General features: G+C 42.7%; 2 protein-coding genes across 7 annotated transcripts in view; both read right to left on the reverse strand.

Annotated features, from left to right (window-relative positions):
• Positions 1-587: 587 nt before the first annotated feature.
• IFT70B (intraflagellar transport 70B) lies at positions 588-3,210 on the reverse strand. Its single transcript, XM_009555681.2, has one exon. It carries the CDS (start codon positions 3,095-3,097, stop codon positions 1,100-1,102), a length of 1,998 nt encoding a protein of 665 aa, XP_009553976.2. The 5' UTR covers positions 3,098-3,210; the 3' UTR covers positions 588-1,099.
• Positions 3,211-4,044: 834 nt separating this feature from the next.
• Positions 4,045-20,280, reverse strand: part of PDE11A (phosphodiesterase 11A) — a 131,524-nt gene continuing 115,288 nt past the window's right edge. For 3 of the 6 annotated variants that reach the window (XM_009555682.2, XM_054069344.1, XM_054069343.1), the window contains one exon: positions 4,045-9,041. In XM_009555682.2, the coding sequence (XP_009553977.2) occupies positions 8,880-9,041 (162 nt within the window). In that variant the 3' untranslated portion in view covers positions 4,045-8,879. The remainder of the gene's footprint in view (positions 9,042-20,280) is intronic. The other 3 variants (XM_054069346.1, XM_054069348.1, XM_054069347.1) reach the window with 3 other exon arrangements.

Here is a 20,280-nt window from a genome sequence, read left to right on the forward strand (position 1 = left end):
ATGGGAAGACTACTGAGAAAATACTGTGTCTGATGCCAGTGTGATGGAGATGCTGAGTAAAGAAATTAAGCAAATACACAGGGTTTCAGAGAGGTGTTATGAGGTGCAGGAATAGTAACACAAGAAAGAAACTGAGGAGAGGATTTCTTCCATTTAAGGGTAGAAGTCATAAGCCTGGCATGAAGTGGAAGTTACATACTTTTTGACAAATATGGAAAATAATATAATTTCACATTCAGAAGGTTTCTTACCGCAGACTGGTATATTCAGAGAATTGTGTTTGGATTAAAGGGGTAGGCCAGGCTGCAAAGGAAGGACTGCATTACTAAGTAGGCACCTGCTACCAGACAGGTCTGCATAGCAACAGCTGCTGCTTTGCAGTTGCCAGAGCCGAGGGGCAGCACTGGGCAGTGCCTCTGAGGCCAGTTACATCCAGTCAGATCAAGCTTCACTGCTAGGGTAGATCTAAACTGAGGTGCCATCCTAATATATCCTTCTTGGAATACCTTCTTGGCCCCTGTGTTGGGTACACTATTTACCAGAATATTTGTGTATTATTACTGAGTTAGCAAAAGGCAATGTTCATGTTTCTAAGACTGCTTTTTTATTATAAAGCTATTTTTTGTGTTTGAATCAACATCCTCTGTAACACATTACAGACACCTTGGAAAAAGCAGAAGAAACAACTCACACACAGACACAAATGAGAGAATTAAAACAATTCTGTTTCTTCAATTTATGTGCTAGAAGTGATGGATAACAGATTATTTTCAACTGTCACCCAATGAAAAGAAACTTGATCGAAATTTCAGAATGATAAAATTTATAGGTGAAAACTATGATATTTCTGCAATGAAGAACTTGGTCAACATATCTTAAAGCACATTTAACGTGACAGATGATTACTGTGAATGCCCCTAGTTATTTGGTGCATATTTTATTTTCCACTGAACGTTGCTAAAACACAGGACAAAAACCTTTAAAGGCAAGCAGTCGGGAAAGACCGATACCACTACTGACTGCCAGGGCGAGCATCAGCTCACCAGTGTACGAAAAGAATAGACAGAAAATTCTCATTTCTACTGTGTGGGAACACGGTTTATGCAGTCCATCCAATGATCCTATGCATCAGTGCCCTCAAAATCCTGGCTTCGTAGGTAACTGTGTTTTTCCCACTGTGCATCCTTTTCTCTTCAAGAGGTTGCTCAATGACAGCTGGGATGTTTCTTCCATACAGTTCACATTGCTTCAGAAACTGAATGCACTCTTGAATAACACTGTCACATAGCACGATCATGTGCTTGGACATGTTCTCCAGCAAGGACAGGAAACATCGCTTGGCGTAATACCATGTATCAGTGCTCAGTTTTTTGTTATATGGCTCCAGGCTTTTTATGACCCTTGAAATACCAAACTCATAGTTTCCCTTCACGCAGTAGAGGGTACCAATGACTAGATTGACAATGCAAAGATGGTAGATATTTTTATCAGGATTATCACAGGATAGCTGCTCTTCTTCCTTCTCAATCTTCCTCATCAGTTCCTCTGCATCTTCATTCTGGCTTGTCAGGACGTAGGAAACGCAGAGGTTTGCTAACACAATGGCACTGACATGGAGAATGTTGTCATAGTGCTTTTTAACTATTGCCTCATAGAAGCTAATAGCCTCTTTAAACTTGTTCTCCTGCATGAAAAGCACATGAGCCACATTGAGCTTCCACACTTCGTGTTCGTTACACAAGTCCACTGATTTGCGTAAAATCTTTTCTACCATTGTGTAGTTCTTCATGTCCCAATAGATCTTTGCCTGGGCCATCAAAACAGGTACATATTTATCCAGAGTCTCATCACACTCATTAGCTGCCTTTTTTACACCTTCTTCGTCCCAATTTTGCCTAGCTTCTTGTATCTGCTTCATGAGTTTCCTCAGCTGCTCAGCCAGTGTCCCTGCTAAATCGTCCAGCTTGTGGAAAGCCTCCTCAGGGGCAGTTTGACAAGTAATAATGGCATCCAAGAAGTTGTACAGGTAAGGTGTAAGCAGCTTGTAGGTCAGATGGGCATTCTCTGCCAGCACATCAGCTGCCAGGTCATAGTACTGATACTTGCAATAGAGGAGCAGCAAGTTTCCGAAAGTTTCTGGCGGACAGGGGTTCTGCAGCAGAAGAAACTGCAACTTCTCAAACCCTTCAGTGGGCTGGCTGTCCATGTTCATTAACGCTTGGTTGTGCAGCGTGACTGGATCCAACTCCTCTTCGGCCCTGGGTGGCATACCCGTGAGCGCCTCCTGAGCTGCTTTCAGGTTGCGCAACTGGTACTCAATGGCTGCCTTGAGGTTGAAGGCCTCGACCAGGGCCGTGCGGTGCAGGAGCAGAGTGTTGCCTACGCTGCGGACATCGATGCCGTCAGTGGTCATGCCCACACGGAGCTCAGGGTGCTGGTGGATGCCACGCTCTATGATATCGGAGACATGCTTGAGGGCAGGGGCGTACTGCTTGGCCGCGTAGCAGCACAGTGCCATGTTGTAGGACAGCACGGGGCAGTACCCCAACACCTGCATGGCGCTGGCAAACTTGCTGCTGGCCTCTTCATGCCGGCCCTGCCGGTAGAGCAGGCAGCCCAGGTTGATCTCGGCCTCGGCCCGCTCTGAGGGGTCCCTGGCTGCTGCGGGGCCGCCGTCGGCGGGGGCGGCCAGCGCCTCCTCCACTAGGCTCTTGGCGGCCGGGAGGTCGCCCTGGGCGTAGTGGACGGCAGCCTGGAGGCGCAGGGCGCGGTCCTGGAAGGCGGGCAGGTCGAGGAGCGGGCTGGCGGCCCGCAGGGCCTCGTTGTAGAGCCCGGCCTTGTAGAGCGCCTGCGCCTGGTACAGCCGGTAGGCGTCAGGGGCGGAGGGCAGCGCCAGCAGCTGCTCGTAGCACTCGGCCGCCGCCGTGAACTCCTGCAGCTGGTAGTGGCAGTAGCCCAGCAGGGACAGCCCGCCCCGGGAGCGGCAGCTCTTCTGCAGCTCGCGGCTCAGCAGCGACACCGCCTCGGCGAAGCGCCCGCTGCCGATCATCCCGTACACCGCGGCCGTGAACCGCCCGTCGCCCGCCGCCGCCTCCATCTCGCCTGAACGGGAAGCGGTGGCGACCGCGAGGCACGCCGGGAGTTGTAGTTCCGAGATACCTTCCGCCCCGCGGAACTGGAAGATGCTGTGGCCGCGGGACACGCTGGGATTTGTAGTTTTGAGTCCCCTCAGGGTCCCGCCGGAAGTGGCGTTGCCGTGGGGCACGCTGGGGGCTGTAGTTCCGGGGATGCGCCCTTCTGACGTCTGCCCAGGGGAATGGCGGTTGAGCTGTGTTGCCTTATCCGCGATGTGAGTGGGAGCTCGTGCCCGGGAGAGGAGCTCCCGGCCGTTCCCTGTCGCGCTCTGGGCAGGCCCGGGGCAGGGCGGTGTTCGGGACCTGCCCAACACTTAACGGCCCCTCAACAACCCGTCACGATTCGCAGTTTGTCACAAAAGAGACACCGAAAATGCCGGCAAATAAAACTCAAGACTCGTTTTGGAGTTTTAGAAAGCGAGAAGCCTTTATCAGGCTTTGGCGACACGAGGGTGCGATCCCCATCGATCCTGAGCTGGGCACAGAATAGATTCCCCGTCGACATGCACGTGTACAAATTTTTCCAGAAATCTTATGCATATTCTGTCATTTTCCAAGGACTAATTTTGATGCTGTTATGAACTTAACAACAGTCAAATCGCTTGCTAATTTGGAGCTGGCTCCAGCTCTCTGTCTGACTTTGCATTTGGAATAGAGAGAGGCTGCAAACACGTGATTATAGAAGACGCATCTGTTCAGCACAGATCACACTGAACACATGACCCAACAGTGTTTGGAACAACACTGTTTGATAAAAATGCTATAACCCCCCCTCCCCCCCCCCCGTGCTATCAGAGGGATGTTATTTCTAACCTGCAAACAATACCATTACTTGGATGAACTTTAGCTTAAATACAAATATTCCACTTTTTGTAATAGTAACTACGTTTTGTATTGGAAGGATGTTTGTGGCATAGTCTGCCAGCTCTCCTGCAGCTTTAAAAAAGTAGAGGAAATGCCAGCTTTTCTGAAACTATTTAACAATACAATTGTTCCTTGGAGTGATCCTCCCAGCTGTTCATCTCTACTGAATAGTGGTGCATGCGGTACCACCACATCACTGCAGTCAGTGTCTGTAGGTAAGCACCCCTGCTGGGGTCACTAGCCAGACTGGGTTTCTGGTTGTTCCAGTCTAACACCAAGCGTATCCAGAGAACTCAGGTGTGAGTACCACAAGGTCATGTTTCAAAAACTCTCTTTGAGCTGCTCAACTGCATGTGTTTTCACCAGTCCTCTATTTGTGTGATCCAGTAGCCAGTAGATCACAGAATCATTTAGTTGGGAAAGACCATTGAGATCAAGTCCAACTGTACCTGTCCATTATTAAACTATCTACCCATCTTTTAAATACCTCCAGGGATGATGACTCAACCACTTTGCTGGGCAGCGTGTTCCAGTGCAGAGAACCCCTTCAGTGAAGAAATTTTTCCTGATACAGTCTGGGTTCATCCCCACAAGGTGTTTTCAAATATAATAATAAAAAGTCACAACAAACCGTTAGAATTATTTAATTGTTTTTAGAGACCAATAAACGCAAGTTGTTCATTTCAAATACATGCTTTAAAAAGCATCAACCTGGTTTGATCTAGTAGAGCAAAACGTGAAGGTAATGGTTTTAAAATGCAAAAAGGAAAAGGATGCAGAAGTCTTAAGTTGCACATTTTTGAAAGTTTATCGGATTCATTTCCATCAGAATGCACACACAGTATTTCTGTGAATGTGTCAGTTGTTTCTCATAGCCAAACATTCAAAACTTAGAGTGATATTTCCCACACAACTGTAAGATGCAGTGGCCAATATGCTTCTAAATTGGTAATTAAATACTTCATAATCCAAGAAAGAAAAGCTAATCAGCACTATACAGCATGTATTCCAATACTGGCACATTAAAGTGATAGATATTTCTGGAGTCTCTCCTTTCGGCTGATTTATACCTCCCATTTCACTGTTATGTTAGAAACAATTCACATTACTTCTACTCTTTAAAATCCTCTGTTTCTTGGACAAAGCCAATTAAAAAAAAAGGCTTGCTCGTACATTTTCTTGCCTAGAACACTCTAAGCATCAGAAGTGTCAGTTAATAAGTTTTACATAACCTTGAAACAAACCTGCTCTAAAATTTCACTGAATGCATTAATGTTCTGTTAGCAAACGAAGTTGTTTTAATTTTACAAAGGGAAAAATAAATATTTGGCCTGTAGACTGAACCACTCCTATTTTTCCACTAGGATTAATTTGTCTAAATATTACAAAAGACATTAGGCACTGCTGGTTGCAGTTTTCAAAAATAGTTTGTGAGTACTTGTACTGGCTTTGTTGATAACTACGGGCTCATTATGAGACTGCAGTGTGCTCTAAGAAGGAGCAATTAGCGAGGTCAGTAGTCCAGAAAAGTCTGGCTGCTGTACCAAGGACACTGTCTTGAAGGAATACCTGAGCTAAAATGATACATTCTCGGCTACTCTATGGCTATTTTCTGCAGGACACCAAGTGTACTAATGACCTTCCCAGGAAGATCCCTAGCCCTGCAGAGCATAGGAGCTGGCTGTGACAGAGCCACATGGGGAGTTCCATGTCCAATTGCCATATGAGGCATCCACTTTAAATACCTGTGTGCTACTGCTGCCTCATCTTTTAAGTGCAATTCTGCTTTGGAGCAGGAGCAAAAATGCATCTTGATCACATTATAAAGCTGTTCTGTTTTGCCTGTAGGTCCTAGGCTGGGAGAAAGGCAAAATGATTGAGCGCTTTGAGGGGAAATTGTCTGATTTCACTAATCGAACTATGGCCAAAGACACCTCATGAGTATCTCTTTCTTGGGAGGTGGGAAACCCTTCTGTTTGACTGCAGGAGAGCCTCTACCTCAGGTGCTCCTTGACTTGAATAGTGTTTGGTTTTCTGGTGGGGTCACAGTGTTGTGTTGCAGGGGAGGACTTTAATCCAGGAAGATGAACAGATGAGCTCCCTCTGAGCTCTTCCACCAAAGCCTGTCTTCTATGTACATCTCCTAGAAGTGAAGTAGGAAAGCCTAAATCATCTCTCCTGTACACATCTCAGAAGAGCTTGGCAAAACTGACTGAAGTACTGGGACAATGTTTCCCTATCAAAAATAATGAAAAGTGGATACAATTTCTGTCTATCAAGCTTGTAAGCACTAGCTATTAAGCGTTTTCTTATCTTAAAAGACGAGAAAATTGGAATATGTTTCTTCACTCTACTGCATGTTTCCACAAAGAATCTTCTTTTTCTCTCAAAAATACAAGGTGGGTTGTTTTTTTTTTTGTGTTCTCTTTCTTTTGTTGTTGTTTCATTTTGTTGTTATGTTTTTTTTTAAGCTGAAGCTATATCACTTTCAGAGACCAAATGCTGTTCTGAGATGCACAACTGTGCCCCTCTGGTTTCAGCAGGGCTGCTTCATTTTGCCTGAGAACAATTTGATAAAGATCACGTCGTGCTCTCTCATTTTCTTCCTTGTGATGGAGGAACAGAACCATAACATTAGTCAGCAGTTTCTGAATTTTGACCCACAATAGCAAAGATACCAAAAGACAGGAGAAATAGATGGAGGCAATTACAAGGAGTCACTTGATTGATGGTTGACATTGTTAGAGCTTCAGCTGTGTGTCAGGTTGCAGCGGTGCTGAATCCCTATCCCTGCCGGTGGGTGTTGCCATGGGCAACAGTGCACTGAAGCCAATAAAAAGGCGAGGAAATGAGGGGAGACTCAACCTTGGGGGGAGCTGTAGGGTATGCGCTATAAATTATGTTATACTTAGTAATATGCAAAATCAAAATTTGGGAAAGCTATGTCTACCCACCAACAGGACTGTGTCAGTTCCTAGTATCTGCTTCTCCCATTAAGTACATCTTGCTAAGGTTTTGTATGGCTTACTGCTTACCATCCTGCATCTGCCTCTTTTCAGGGAAGAAAGAAGTGGTAAAGTAATAGCAGAAACATTTCCATTTGGTACGTGTATTCAGTGCTGTGCAGCCTGCATTTCTGTTCCTTCCCTACTTCTTTCTGTTAGAGAAAGTTACGTGGTTCAGTTGCACACTAACAGATTGGCTTGCAAAGCTAATCATATTTCCAGCTATTCTACAGAGGATTAGTAGCACAGACAGGTTCTGTATTGTTGTGTGTTTTTTGAAGAAGTGATCAGCAGATTTGTTGTTTCTGTTTGATTGTCAGACAGATGTAGTCAGCTTTTCAAAGGCGCTAAGGACTCCCTTTCCTTAGAAAGAAGGAAAGCTCTTTTTAGCATCTGGTCAGCTGGGCCAGGCTCTGATTTCCATTAAGATGATGCCAGTTGAAGGTAATTCCACTGAAGTAAATGGAGTGTGGCACAGGTGTAAAACTCAGCTGAATTCAGCTTTAATTTCTGCTGCCAGACAATCCTATATTTAGAATCCCATTTTTCATGGAGTGCAAAGGATTTTTCCCTTGTGAATGGGCACTCATAAGCACTGTGACTGACTCCTCTGGTGTCCGGTCATGCAGCAGAGAAAGCATCCTCAAATCATAGATTACAGTTCTGCTACACTAGTGATCTTTGCACTAATGGAAAGAGACCACCTTTTGGTAATCCTAGCCTCATCACACAGAACTAGACGTGTTTGGGTTTGTGACCCATCGTGTTTGATTATATTTTTATGAACACTTCTACCACAGATGTCTATATGTGAGCCTCGACTAGTGCTGTGCTAGCTGTAACAACAGCATCTCAAATTCTACTGAAAGAACTGCGAGAACTAAGAGGTAGTCAGCCCAGTATGATGAGATTCTTCCTCTCCGCTATTTCAAAATGGAAATTATACTAGGAAGACTTATCTGTGGTCCACTTTTCAATGTAATATAAACCTGAAGCACAAGGCAACAGATTTCCTTTTTTATTTGTACTCTATTTTCATTAAAGCCCACTGATCTTTTCCCTAGGGGACACTGTAATTAAAAAAAAAATGAATGCGTTAAAGGAGCATTTTTTTAAAGAAAGAAAAAAAATTCCAAAACTATAAAATTACCATGCAATATTTGTCTTTATGCAAACTTCCTCTTGCTGAGAAATTTACTGCGCTGTTAATATCAATTTCTCAGGGAAGCAGGGACAGGTTGGTGTTTTTAAAGATAATAAAGTTTGTTTTTAAATGTAGCAAAGGTAGGCAATTCTAAAGGCCCTGATCAATCACCAAGAAGCTTTGTTGTAAAAAAATACTTCTTTAGAATACAAAGCAGGCTTTTCAGAACATTCCAGCATAAAAGAGGAGGGAAGAGTTAGAGAGGAACATCACAAAAGCAGGCATAATTGATTCATAACATGTACTGAAGAGATGCAAAACAACAATGTAATTACACACTATTCTGTTTTCCTGCAGCTCCTTACATATGAATTGACCAGCTTGCATCCCAGTTCTGCTCTGTATTATTAATTTTATTAAGCTGTAAGTTCTTATATTTCAGTCTGTTGTCAGCTTTCCAGATTTTTACAGCAGCTGTTGAAATGTAGTGGAGCTGAATGAATGCTTCTTGTGCTGTCTTCCGCATCGCTCCAGATACCAGCGCAATCTCACCACAGGCCTTCGTTTCAGTTCCACTAAGCCTCCCAGTAAAAGCAAACTATTCTGCTATCAAGATAATATCCAGTCAATTAACCATGTCTGTGAAAGCATTTCTTAATAAAATGGTGAGCCTAAGCTTAGGAAAACCTTTTGGACAGCTCTTATCATAAAGCAGCACTGATATTTGCAGGCTTAGTTTATGTCTTTGAGAGATGTGGTAAAGCTAGAGGAAAAGAAGGATGAGGATGCTGCCTGAGAAGGAAGTCTTTTTTGGTGCAGCTCCTCCCATTTACCTCTATTTACAGCCACGGAGTCCAGCATAGGCTTCAGTTTCACATTCAGCTTCACTAGACACTGGAAGAAGATAAAAAAAAAAAAAAGAGAATGAGAGAAAAAATATTGACGATATTTCCACTCCTTTGATGGACAGTCCAGGGTGTAACAAGATAAAAAGAGTATAATCTGTATCATGTCCCCACCTTCCTTGCCTACAGCTGTAAATTCACATTTAGGTAAAGCTTATTGTTCCCATTGAGATCTCCTTATCTTATTGGTTTACCTGAGGCTTTAAGTAAACCATCAAAATGTCAAAAAATCATGTTAGTGGCAGGGTTGCTGCTCAAATAATTTAGCTTTCATGTATTCCTTAAAGATAGTAGTAGTCCTTTCTTGTAGCCCTTTTGAGGCCTCCCCCAAGTGCCTGAGGCTACCTGGTTCCTGGCATCCCTAAGCAGGAGGTCCACTGGTTGCAAGACAAGTTGGACAATGCTGAAATAACCTTCAGATTCTTCCTAGTGCTAGGAAATAATTGTATAGGATAAGTAAGCCACAACAATACTGTGGCACCCCTCACCATTTCTGTGTGCTCAAAAATAAAGAAAAAAATACAGAGTTTTCTTTTTAGAGTCCACTGAAATCACCTCTTTTCCACATGCCCAGCCCAAAGCTCACAGAAGCCAGTAGGAATCTTTTGTCTGGTTTCAGCTGCCTTTGAATCAGCTGCAAAATGATATAATCCCTGCACACCTTTGCTAGAAGTTTATTTTACCTTCCCTTTTACTATCAAATGCTTATGTAGAAAGACCACAAGTGCTTCACTTGGTTTTGTCCCTACACTAAAGAGAGACAGAACCTCCTTAATAGCAGCGCTCAGATGGGAAGAAAGGGTTAACCAGTTACTGCCCAAGTGGTCATGTACTGTGCCCTTTCAGGACAGAGAAGTATTATTCTTTCACAGCTCTTTTGACCTACAAGAAGTGGGTTTTGCTGAGAGTTGGTTATCATGTTTTTTTGTGGTAGTGCAGAAACTACGTATTTGTCATTTGAAATAAAGGGTTGGTGCAAGATAAAAAAAAATGAAGAGAAGACAGCAAAAGTAGTTCTTCTAAAAGTGCAGAAAATTATAAGGGGAAGAAAGAAATTGGGGAGCAAGTACCTTCACAGCTGAACATTTTCATTATTTGCTTTAAATAGCAGGGTTAACAGCAACCACTTTAAATGGTCCCCAGAGCCTAGGCACCACTAAAGAACTGGATTTTTTTATAGCTAGTCTGCAAGCCATGGAAGCTTGCTTAGCTACTGAAGTAAGTCTTGGTAGATTTTTAATTGAGCTATTATATGATAATTAAGGGTTAATGGTCTGATTTTAAGATGTGCTGAAAACTTGCAATTTCAGTTGACTTCAATAGGAAATATGAATGCTCAGCACTTCTGAAAAATCACGCCATGAGTAAGTAGCTGATTTGTGTGATACTCAAAGCAAATCTACTTGAAGTTATTTCCTTAGATTTTAGCACAGACTGGACAGAAAATTTTGCATCTTTAGGCCTGGAGTAAGAGGCAGACTTTACTGTGGGCTCTGCCACATATAGGACTGCTTGCTGGTGATGGTCATTCATTTGATGTGGATTTATAACGTTTCCATCACATACCTTACAGCTCTCCATTTTTAGCTCTTTATTTCAGTCCATTGTGTATTCTCCAAATCTGATTTGGTGGAGTCCAAAACAGAGGGTCAGTAAAAGACACCTGAAAAAGCTCACTGCTGCTCTCATTAGCTCCTCCATTACCACTGCCAACTCAGACTCTGGCAGTAGGACATTAGATATTCAACCCTTGACAGCAAGGTATTAGATCCTTTCTGTGCAAATCCAGTATCCATCCACTGGCAGTTAAGCTTGTTGGTATTTCTTAAATCTTGAAAAAATTTCATAAACTATTTTTCCAATATACAATTCAGATTTTAAAAAAAACAACTACCCCCCAAAAACCCAAACACCAAACCCTGGTGTTTAAAAAACAGTGTATTTCATAAATCTTTAAGCACGGAGATGGCATTCTGCACTCACACCCCATCAGCCACAGGATCTGTAAGCACAAAATGCCGTACAGGCTGTTTCTGTCCTTAATGCTATACCAGCAACCTATGGCTGCTACAAGCAATGTAGAGGAGAAGGAGCTTGTTGGGACAGTGGTCTCTGTCTCAGTACGTGTGCACAGCTCTAGGCTATGTCTGCGTCCTTTCTGTACTGCTTCATTGCCAAGACTTGACCACAAGACATGATGTTTTCAATCCTCGTGTCAGGGAGCAAATGCAGAGGTACAGGTGTGACCTACTGCTGTGCCATCCCTCTGGGCCTGTGTGTGCACCACGCTCCAATGCCAGAAGACATCCCTCTCACGTACAGTGCCAGGAGGATTGTGAGGGCTTAGATCGATTAGCTTTGCGGCAGCTACAAGAGAGACCAGAAGCCCAAGTAAATTGGGAATGGATTAAAGCAGCACCCACATAGTTCTACTATAATCACTGTATCTCATGAGCTGTAAACACACTTTAAACCCCAAAGTCAGTACTTATATTTCTTATATATACCTAATATATATATTATATATTCTAATATATACCTAAGTGCATATTACAGAGTCTAATAACCCTGGTTCAATGGAGTTTACCAGGTAAATAACAAGAATGGTTAACTAATAACATTAGCTTTGATTAAATAAATTAAAAGCAATATTTAAGAAAGAATAAAACATGTCTTTAATATTCACTTTTACAATAACACTAGCAATCTATTCTGTGGAATACTGACAAAATATATAGTGTAATCTTAAAAAACTTTATTCTGTAACACATTAAATTAGAGATACTCAGCAGTGCAGATTTTGCACTTACTCTACAAAATGTCTTTATTCAGACATTGATTTGATGTTTAAACCACTGCCTCTGTATTTAGTATCCTTTTACTTTGTGAATCTCTCATTCTGATCTACTCTTTTAATTAAACCAACCACTATAATTTCTATGGACATGAGCTTTTATTTTATGTTTTCCAGCTACCAAAGCATTTCAGTAGGACTTTTCTGATAGAAAGTACACAAATTGGATTTTATTTCTGCTTGAGATGTAATTAAAAACTCATTTGATTACTATATGTCTGGCCCTGTTTTAATTATTAAACTCCAGTAATCAATTTCCTTTTATGAAGCTTCTGGGAAATTATCTCAAAAGCCACACATTTCTCTCCCTTCTGGCAGGCTCTCGACCATTTACTGAATTACATTCATAGCACCTGTTCCTGATCCGGATTAAACCACCAATTTATTCCCAAAGCTATTTAAGTTTATTTGGCTGTCATCTAGTCAGGTTTTTCTACCTCCTGGCTGCACTTTTAACTTTCCATTTTATTGCATGTAAAACCCTTGATGTACTGCTCCTCCATGCCAGTATTTTCCATACTCACACAGACAGCTTTGCTAGTGATCTTCCTAATTTGGTATCCAGCTTCCTAACCCCCGATTTATTATTTGCTTTAGTAGGAAGAAGCTTGGTCTTCAACAGCTGTCTGACATGGGATACCACCACATAAAATCATAGCTCCAGAAACTCCCTTTTTGTGTGTCCCTTTTTGGTGCGGTAGGGCGGCTGTGAGCCTGTGGGCAGCCAACCTTGCCTGGGGGAGTTCCCATCTCTCTGCCCAGCACATTAATGCCCACTCGCAGTCCTTCCGCTGCAATGCAGCTGCCTTGCTACACAGCAGTAGGCACAGGATTGGTGACCTTTCCCATTTTATCCCCTTTGCTATAAAAGCTGTTCTTAATTGCAGAGTGATAAAGGGTGCTGGAAGAGTGGTCATGCTGGTGGCTGTGTGCTCCAGCATTAGGAAAAGCCAGTTAGGTTTGCAGTTCCCTCCTGCATCCATGTATCACCTCAGATGAATGACTAAGCTATTTTTGAGAAAGATACTGTCTAGCACTGGCTTTTTCTTACCACCTTCAAAAATTCATGTGTCTTTTGTGACTGCATACTGCTCTGCCCACAGCATACTTTCACAGGATATAGCTCCTCTTAGATATAAGCTCTTCCAGTAAAAGAAGAGGTTACAGGCACTTTAGCAACACATTGGCACACTTGGGAAAGGGGCAGGACTGCCTGAAGGAAGAGCTCAAAAGCGGGAGAGCACAGATACTCGGAAGAAGCTATTCATGGGAGAGGTGCATGTGGTTTTGTTTTGCTTGGGTTTTTTTTTATATCGGGTATAGAGGTCTATTTCTTAGGTATATTTTACTACATAATGTGTAGAGAATGAAGAAATAGTAGAAGTAATTACAAACCCCTTCAGGGAGAGGGTGATTCAGGAGTGGAAGCATTTGTTGGTGGTGGGGAGAGTGGGCTGCTACGTTGCCTTCATCTCTGGGAAGGGATGTTATCTGAAACAGCCAAGATGCAGCACAGATGTGGCCAGATTCTAAACTATTGCTAAAGCAAATACAACATTTGGTTGTATTCTAAGACTAATACAAAAAATCTTTCAAAGAGGAGCATGGTACACCCGAACCGACAAACACTGCATGGCCTCTAGAATGTATATTTTATTACTCTCGCACCCCCCTGCCCCAAGATTCTCATCCAAATATTAATGAATTCTGACCTTGCTTAATTTATGAGCTTTGACAAAATTACAGCTCACTGAAGTATGGTTGCAGGTCTAATATTTGTAAAGTGAGTTGATGGACTAAGACCATATAAATTCATTTTTATGACTGAGCACATATCAAAAAGTTATCGGTCTCAGTGTTCACTCTACTTATGAACACAGTGGTTTCTAATGAATCACTTTTATTATGTAGGCAGTTTCTGAGTTGGAAGGGAGGACTAGTGACCGAGAAGCCATAGGGATAAATTCAGACCAGGTGTAAGCATAAGAAGCATTGCTGAAGTCAAGAGAGTCGTGACCAGTTCCAGCACAGCTGAATTGGACTCCTGAGTTTTGCTGAAGTAGCTTTCACATTAGAATACACAGGCCAAAGGTGAGCCGTTTATCTGAAAGTCCTTGAACTTAAGATGAGTTCAGATAAAAGGGAACCTGTACTACAGTCATCCACAGATTTGATCTTCATAACACAAATACTTAATTGAAGTTGTTTTGAAAATCCAAAAGTGTTTCTGTATATATGGCCATGTACTAAACCCCCAAAACTGGTAAAATGTTGCATTCTCTAGGTAGAATACAGAAGATAAAGCGATAGAGAGAAGGTATAGGGACTGATTTCTATGAACTTTTGACTGTGTGCATATATGAATTAGTTATTTGCCCTACTGACCTTATTTACCCATCATGTTCTTGAAAAAATTATTGACCTACTCTTTGTGAACAGAGAAGGCCTTGTCGGGGATGTGACGGTTGGAGGACACCTGGGGCAAAGTGATCATGAGATTATAGAATTCTCAGTTCTAGGTGAGGTGAAGAGGGTGGGGAGCAGAATGGCCACACTGAACTTCCAGAGGGCCAACTTTGGACTGTTCAGAAGGCTGTTTGATAAAGCCCCATGGGAGGCAGTACTTAAGGGCAAAGGAGCCCACGAGGGCTCCTTCAAGAAGGAATCCTAGCAGCTCAGGAGCGAACTGTCGCCATGTGCTGGCAAATGAGCCGGCAGGGGAAAAAACCAGCTTGGTTGAGCAGGGAGATATGGATGGACATCAAAAAGAAGAGGAATGTCTATGAAATTTGGAAGAAGGGACAGGCGCCTTGGGTGGACTACAGAGAGGAAGTGAGATCGTGCAGAGAAAAATCAGGAGGGCTAAAGCCCAACTAGAGCTCAGATTGGCCAAGTCGGTGAAACATAACAAAAAATCTTTCTATGAATACATTAACAATAAAAGGAGGACCAGGGAGAATATTCAGTCCTTATTGGATACAAAGGGAACAACTGTGACAAAGCATGGGAACACGGCTGAGGTACTTAATGCCTTCTTTGCCTCAGTCTTTAGTAGTAAGGAAAGTTGTTCCCTCTGTGTACATACTCAGAAGTTAGAGGAGCAGAATAAAGCTCCCATGTTCCAAGGGGAGGGGGTTAGAGACTTACTCGTCCAATTAGACACTCACAAGTCTATAGCGCCAGATGGGATCCATCCAAGAGTATTGAGGGAGCTGGCGGACATGCTTGCCAAAACCCTTTCCATCATCTTCCAGTAGTCTTGTTGACTGGGGAAGTTCCCCTTGACTGGAGGCTGGCTGATGTTATACCTATCTTCAAGAAGGGTTGGAGGGAGGACCCAGGAAACTACAGGCCTGTCAGTCTGACCTCAGTGCTGAGGAAAGTCATGGAACAGGTGATCTTGAGTGCTATCATGAAGCACATGCAAGAGAACCAGGTGATCAGGCCCAGTCAACACAGGTTCATGAAAGGCAGATCTTGCCAAACTAACCTGATCACCTTCTGTGACAAAGTGACCCACCTACTGGATGAGGGAAAGGCTGTGGATGTAGTCTTCTTGGACTTCAGTAAAAACTTTGACACAGTTCCTCACAGCATTCTGCTTAGGAAACTACTTTTGGCCAGGACAGGCGCACACTGTCTTGGGTGAAAAACTGGCTCCATGGCTGGGCCCAAAGAGTGGTCATAAATGGAGTTAACTCCAGCTGGTGTTAACACATAAGTGGTGACCCCAGGGCTCAGTGCTGGGTCCAGCCCTGCTCAATGTCTTTATCAATGACCTGGATGAAGGGATCAAATGCACCCTCAGTACGTTTGTGGACAACACTAAGCTGGGTGGAAGTGTTGATCTGCTGGAGGGTAGGGAGACTCTACAGAGTCATCTGAACAGGCTGGACTGCTGGGCTGAGACCAGTGACATGAGGTTTAACAAGGCCAAATGCCGAGTCCTGCACTTGGGGCACAACAACCCTATGCAGTGCTACAGACTGGGGGAAGAGTGGCTGGAGAGCTACCTGGAGGAGAAGGACTTGGGGTTCTTGGTTGACAGCTGACTGAACATGAGCCAGCAGTGTGCCCAGGTGGCCAAGAAGGCCAATGGCATCTTGGCTTGTATCAGAAATGTCGTGACCAGCAGGTCCAGGGAGGTTATTCTCCCTCTGTACTCGGCACTGGTGAGACTGCACCTTGAATACGGTGTTCAGATCTGGGCCTGATAAGCAAAGGCAGACAGGGGCGTTGGGAATGTTCACTGCTGCTCGCTCCAAGAAGGATGTTGAGGCTCTGGAGCGTGTCCAGAGAAGAGCAGCGAAGCTGGTGAAGGGGCTGGAGAACAAGTCTTACAAGGAGCGGCTGAGGGAACTGGGGTTGTTTAGCCTGGAGAAGAGGAGGCTGAGGGAAGACCTTATTGCTCTCTACAACCATCTGAAAGGAGGTTGTAGAGAGGCGGGAGCTGGCCTCTTCTCCCAAGTGTCAGGGGACAGGACAAGGGGGAATGGCCTCAAGCTGTGCCAGGGAAGGTTCAGGCTGGACATCAGAATTTTCACAGAAATTTTCACAGAAAGGGTCACTGGGCACTGGCAGAGGCTGCCCAGGGAGGTGGTGCAGTCACCATCCCTGGAGGTATTTAAAAGACAGGTGGATGAGATGCTCAGGGACATGCTTTAGTGGTTGATAGGAATGGTTGGACTCGATGATCCTGGAGGTCTTTTCCAACCTAGTGATTCTATGATTCTGTTGAATCTGTATTTGGGAGGAGGCCGAGTCCATGAAAAGAAACCCAAATAAACTGCAATCTATTCACAGTTGAAGGAGTCACTGTTTTTTCCTTCTAGAGCTTACTGAGGAGCAGTTCAGATCATCAAGTACATAATGCATCAGTGTATTACTTTGGCAGTCCTGGCAGGAATTTTTTTCTAGAGCCTAAAAATATAGTTAGATGAAATTAATGTACTACTAACTTCCCTGATAGAAAACAGGAGTTTCTTTTATCTTCTCTGTAGAAATTGTTAGCAGTGTGGAAGGAAGCTAATTGTGACTAGAAAGGATCTAATACACGCACAAGCGTTCAACTCTTGTGCTATGAATTAGTGTTTTCTTTCTTTCTGGTGGTTGTACACTAGTAAGAATAATGTCACACTCCTTTGTAAGTAAACATGCATACTAAAAAGGGATGATTATAAAGTAAGATTTTCCACCGGTAAAATGTGCTGGGCACTTCAGAGAGAAAAATATGTACAGAGCTCCTGGTAGCCAAATGTTCTCTGACCAGTAACAAGTATGATTTGCTGTCAGAGTAATACTTGAAGTAGCTCAACTGATGTGTTGCTATAGTTGCAAATGATTCATCTGTTCATAACAATTTCATGAAACCAAGGGTTTGCTCAGAAGAGGAAGAATTATTATTTCATAAACAACTTCCTATTTTGCTCTGCTGTTTAGTTTTGATTCTACGTCTGAAGCATGCGAGAGAATGTTTCTAACTCTTTTCCTTTCAACATTTTAACCAAGCAGCTGATCAATGTCTTCTGCCTTGCTATTAAATGGATTTTGAAAAACTCTTCAAACCATATCAGTCTCATATCCTTATTTAGTTCTTTGAATTTGCCCTCAGCTGGGAATTCTGCAGGCAACTGTGATTCTGTTGTGTTAAACACTTACTTGAAGCATTTCATCCATCATCATTTCTAGCCCTTTTCTGATGCAATGTAGTTTGTGCTTTATCTTTCTTGAAAACTGAATGGCTGTTAAATTATCCATTTATCTTCTTTCGGATTTGCTGTACAATTTGAGTTCCCTCTACTGGCTGTCTCTTCTACCTTATCTGCCAACTTTTCAATCTACTTCCTCAAATCTTTGTATACATTTCCATACACAACTGTGTGTCCTTCGCAACACATTGGACAGATGATTCTAAATAAGACAGCAACTGAAATTGTAGTATTATGAATTATTCACTTTTTCCTCACACATCAGGCATGAAAGCCTTTAGTGAAGGCACTAAAGTCAATGGCAAATGTTGTTCTTTCTATCTTCTCTCAAATACCTTTGTGGATGACCTGCCCTTTCAATTGAGACCATTTTGGCATAAAGATGACTATCTGAGAAGTAAATTGAAGTATTCACCTGAAGGGAAAAAGTACTCAAAACAAAAAGAGAGGATCAGGATCTTTGTCACCATTATAAAAAGGTGTCGATACTTACAGACTTAAAAATCCTTGTTCTGAAACCACCAAAACTAAGACTTCATATATTACACATGAAACAGGGACTGCCGTAGAAGGGAATTGGAATTAAAAGCATTCTTTCTTCTTTTCCTGGTTTTTCTTTCTTGGATAGCTCTTCTTCACCTCTTCTCTTTATTAGTACAAAAGTAGCAGAAAAAACTAAACTCCTGTTAAGGGCATGAGGTAAGAAAACCAGTTTGCTGATGCTTATTCTGTTACTGGAAATTGTAATACTACCTGAGTTTTCTGGAAGTTCAAGAGAATTCATTCTGGGTGGCCTCATTTAGGTTTATCGTTAGTAGACAAGCAACAAGGCAACAAAAGTGCTGAACCTAGTTGAGTTCCTATTTCAAGGCTACAGAAAGGCACTTCTGCTGTGCCAAAATCTCCTTTTTCTGGTACAAACCCTTAGTCCTAATGTAAGCCTTAGCTACCAGCTCCCCCCAGCACTGGCATTTGGCCTGATTAAGTTTCCTCTGAAGCAAATTTCTTACAAACACAGCAGAATATGTTGCACCTGCTCTTGCTTGGATAATATCACCCCCTGGATTTCAACATAAAGTGAGACTAATTTGATCTGCCAGCGTCTGTGCAGCCTCAGTCCACGGAGTATCACATGCTGCATCATGAGTCTATCTGACTTACTAATCCTTGTCAGCCAGGCACTCCAAGAAGCATAAATGCATCATCTCTCACTCTGTGTCCAAATCAAATGTCGGAAATAAGCCAAAAGTGCATCTTTATGGCATTCTTTAGGATCTATGGAAAGTCGTCCTGCTCTTCCCTCAAAATGTTACAAACGAAAAGCTGATTTCAATGAGAATCACACAGAGCTGATCGAATTGCTTCCTGTAAAGCCATTTTTTCCAAATAGCTTAGTCCGGATCTAACACCCCCTCCCTCCACTTCTTATTTTTTTGTTAAAATGCTTCTCAACAACTTGTGGATGTATTTGAGGGAATGTATATGTTGCTCACGATGAACAGCTCACTACCTAGTGCTACCCCTGCCCAATGACTAGTTGCAAACTTAAACCAGAACAACAGTGCTCTGACTTTTGCACCAACAGCCTCAGGTGTAGGTGAACGGTGGGTACAGCAAGCCATAAACTCTTGCTCATTTAATAATTTTAGAAGTTTTTCAGTTCTGACTGTATAGAGACGACAGTAACATCTGAACAAAAAAGTCATTGTTTTGGCTGCATCCAGTGGCTCTTGCTGAGTAAGGACTAAGCCATTCCGTACAGTCCATTTACCTCTAAAGCAATGGTCCAGACCCTGCATTTCTTGTCAGTATTCACTTATGCAAAATTGTAACAGAAGGAATGTGGGAAAGGGATAAAAGTCGTAACTGAGGAAGGGCTGATCAGGACATCGCAGTGCAAGCATGATTCTTAAAGCATACCTTTTCCTCCTTCTCTGCAAAGGAATACTAAAAGGTTACTCTCCTGCCTTATAATTATAACTAGAGTTAATTGTATACCAGAGTACAATTGTAACTTTTGGAAAAAAATCCCTGTGTGTGCATATTCACTCCTAATTCAGGTATCAAAGTCAGCTCTTGAACTGGAGAAGTTAAAGCACAGAGGTAGCCATGACTATTGGAGATTTCTGTATATTTCTTCTATGCTTTGTAGAAGCTCTACCATTTATTATATCCTATGCGTTTTATGTATGCTTTACAAGAATAATAGATGCTTTTGCAGCTACATCATCATAGTCTAAAGATAGGTTTAATTACAAGGCCAGACATTATCTTCTGTAGGAAGACAGGCATATCAGAGCTCTTAGACTTGTAGACAGAGTGATTAGATTTCTTTCTAACTGTGCCAGACAATGTGATAAAGGACTCTGTCCCTCCGCATTCCATTTAAAACATTTAAAGTACTTGCTAGACTAAACATAAATGTTTCTACTCTTCCCAGATCCCCCCTAGAATCCCAGATGGAGTAATGCAAATTCTCTTCTCTAGATACTATTGTATGTTTAAAGCTCCCAATACTCAAGAAAATCTTGAATAGCACTAAAAATAGCACTAAAATGGAGCAGTTCAATGGAGCACCAAGGTAGAGGTGAGCAGGGCACTCTCAGGCACGCATAAGTTTTAAAAGCCATGAGCTTCTTTATCTTCCACAAAGACATCTCCCTTAA

Source organism: Cuculus canorus, chromosome 6 (genome assembly GCF_017976375.1).
Source record: "Cuculus canorus isolate bCucCan1 chromosome 6, bCucCan1.pri, whole genome shotgun sequence".
NCBI classification, from domain to species: domain Eukaryota; kingdom Metazoa; phylum Chordata; class Aves; order Cuculiformes; family Cuculidae; genus Cuculus; species Cuculus canorus.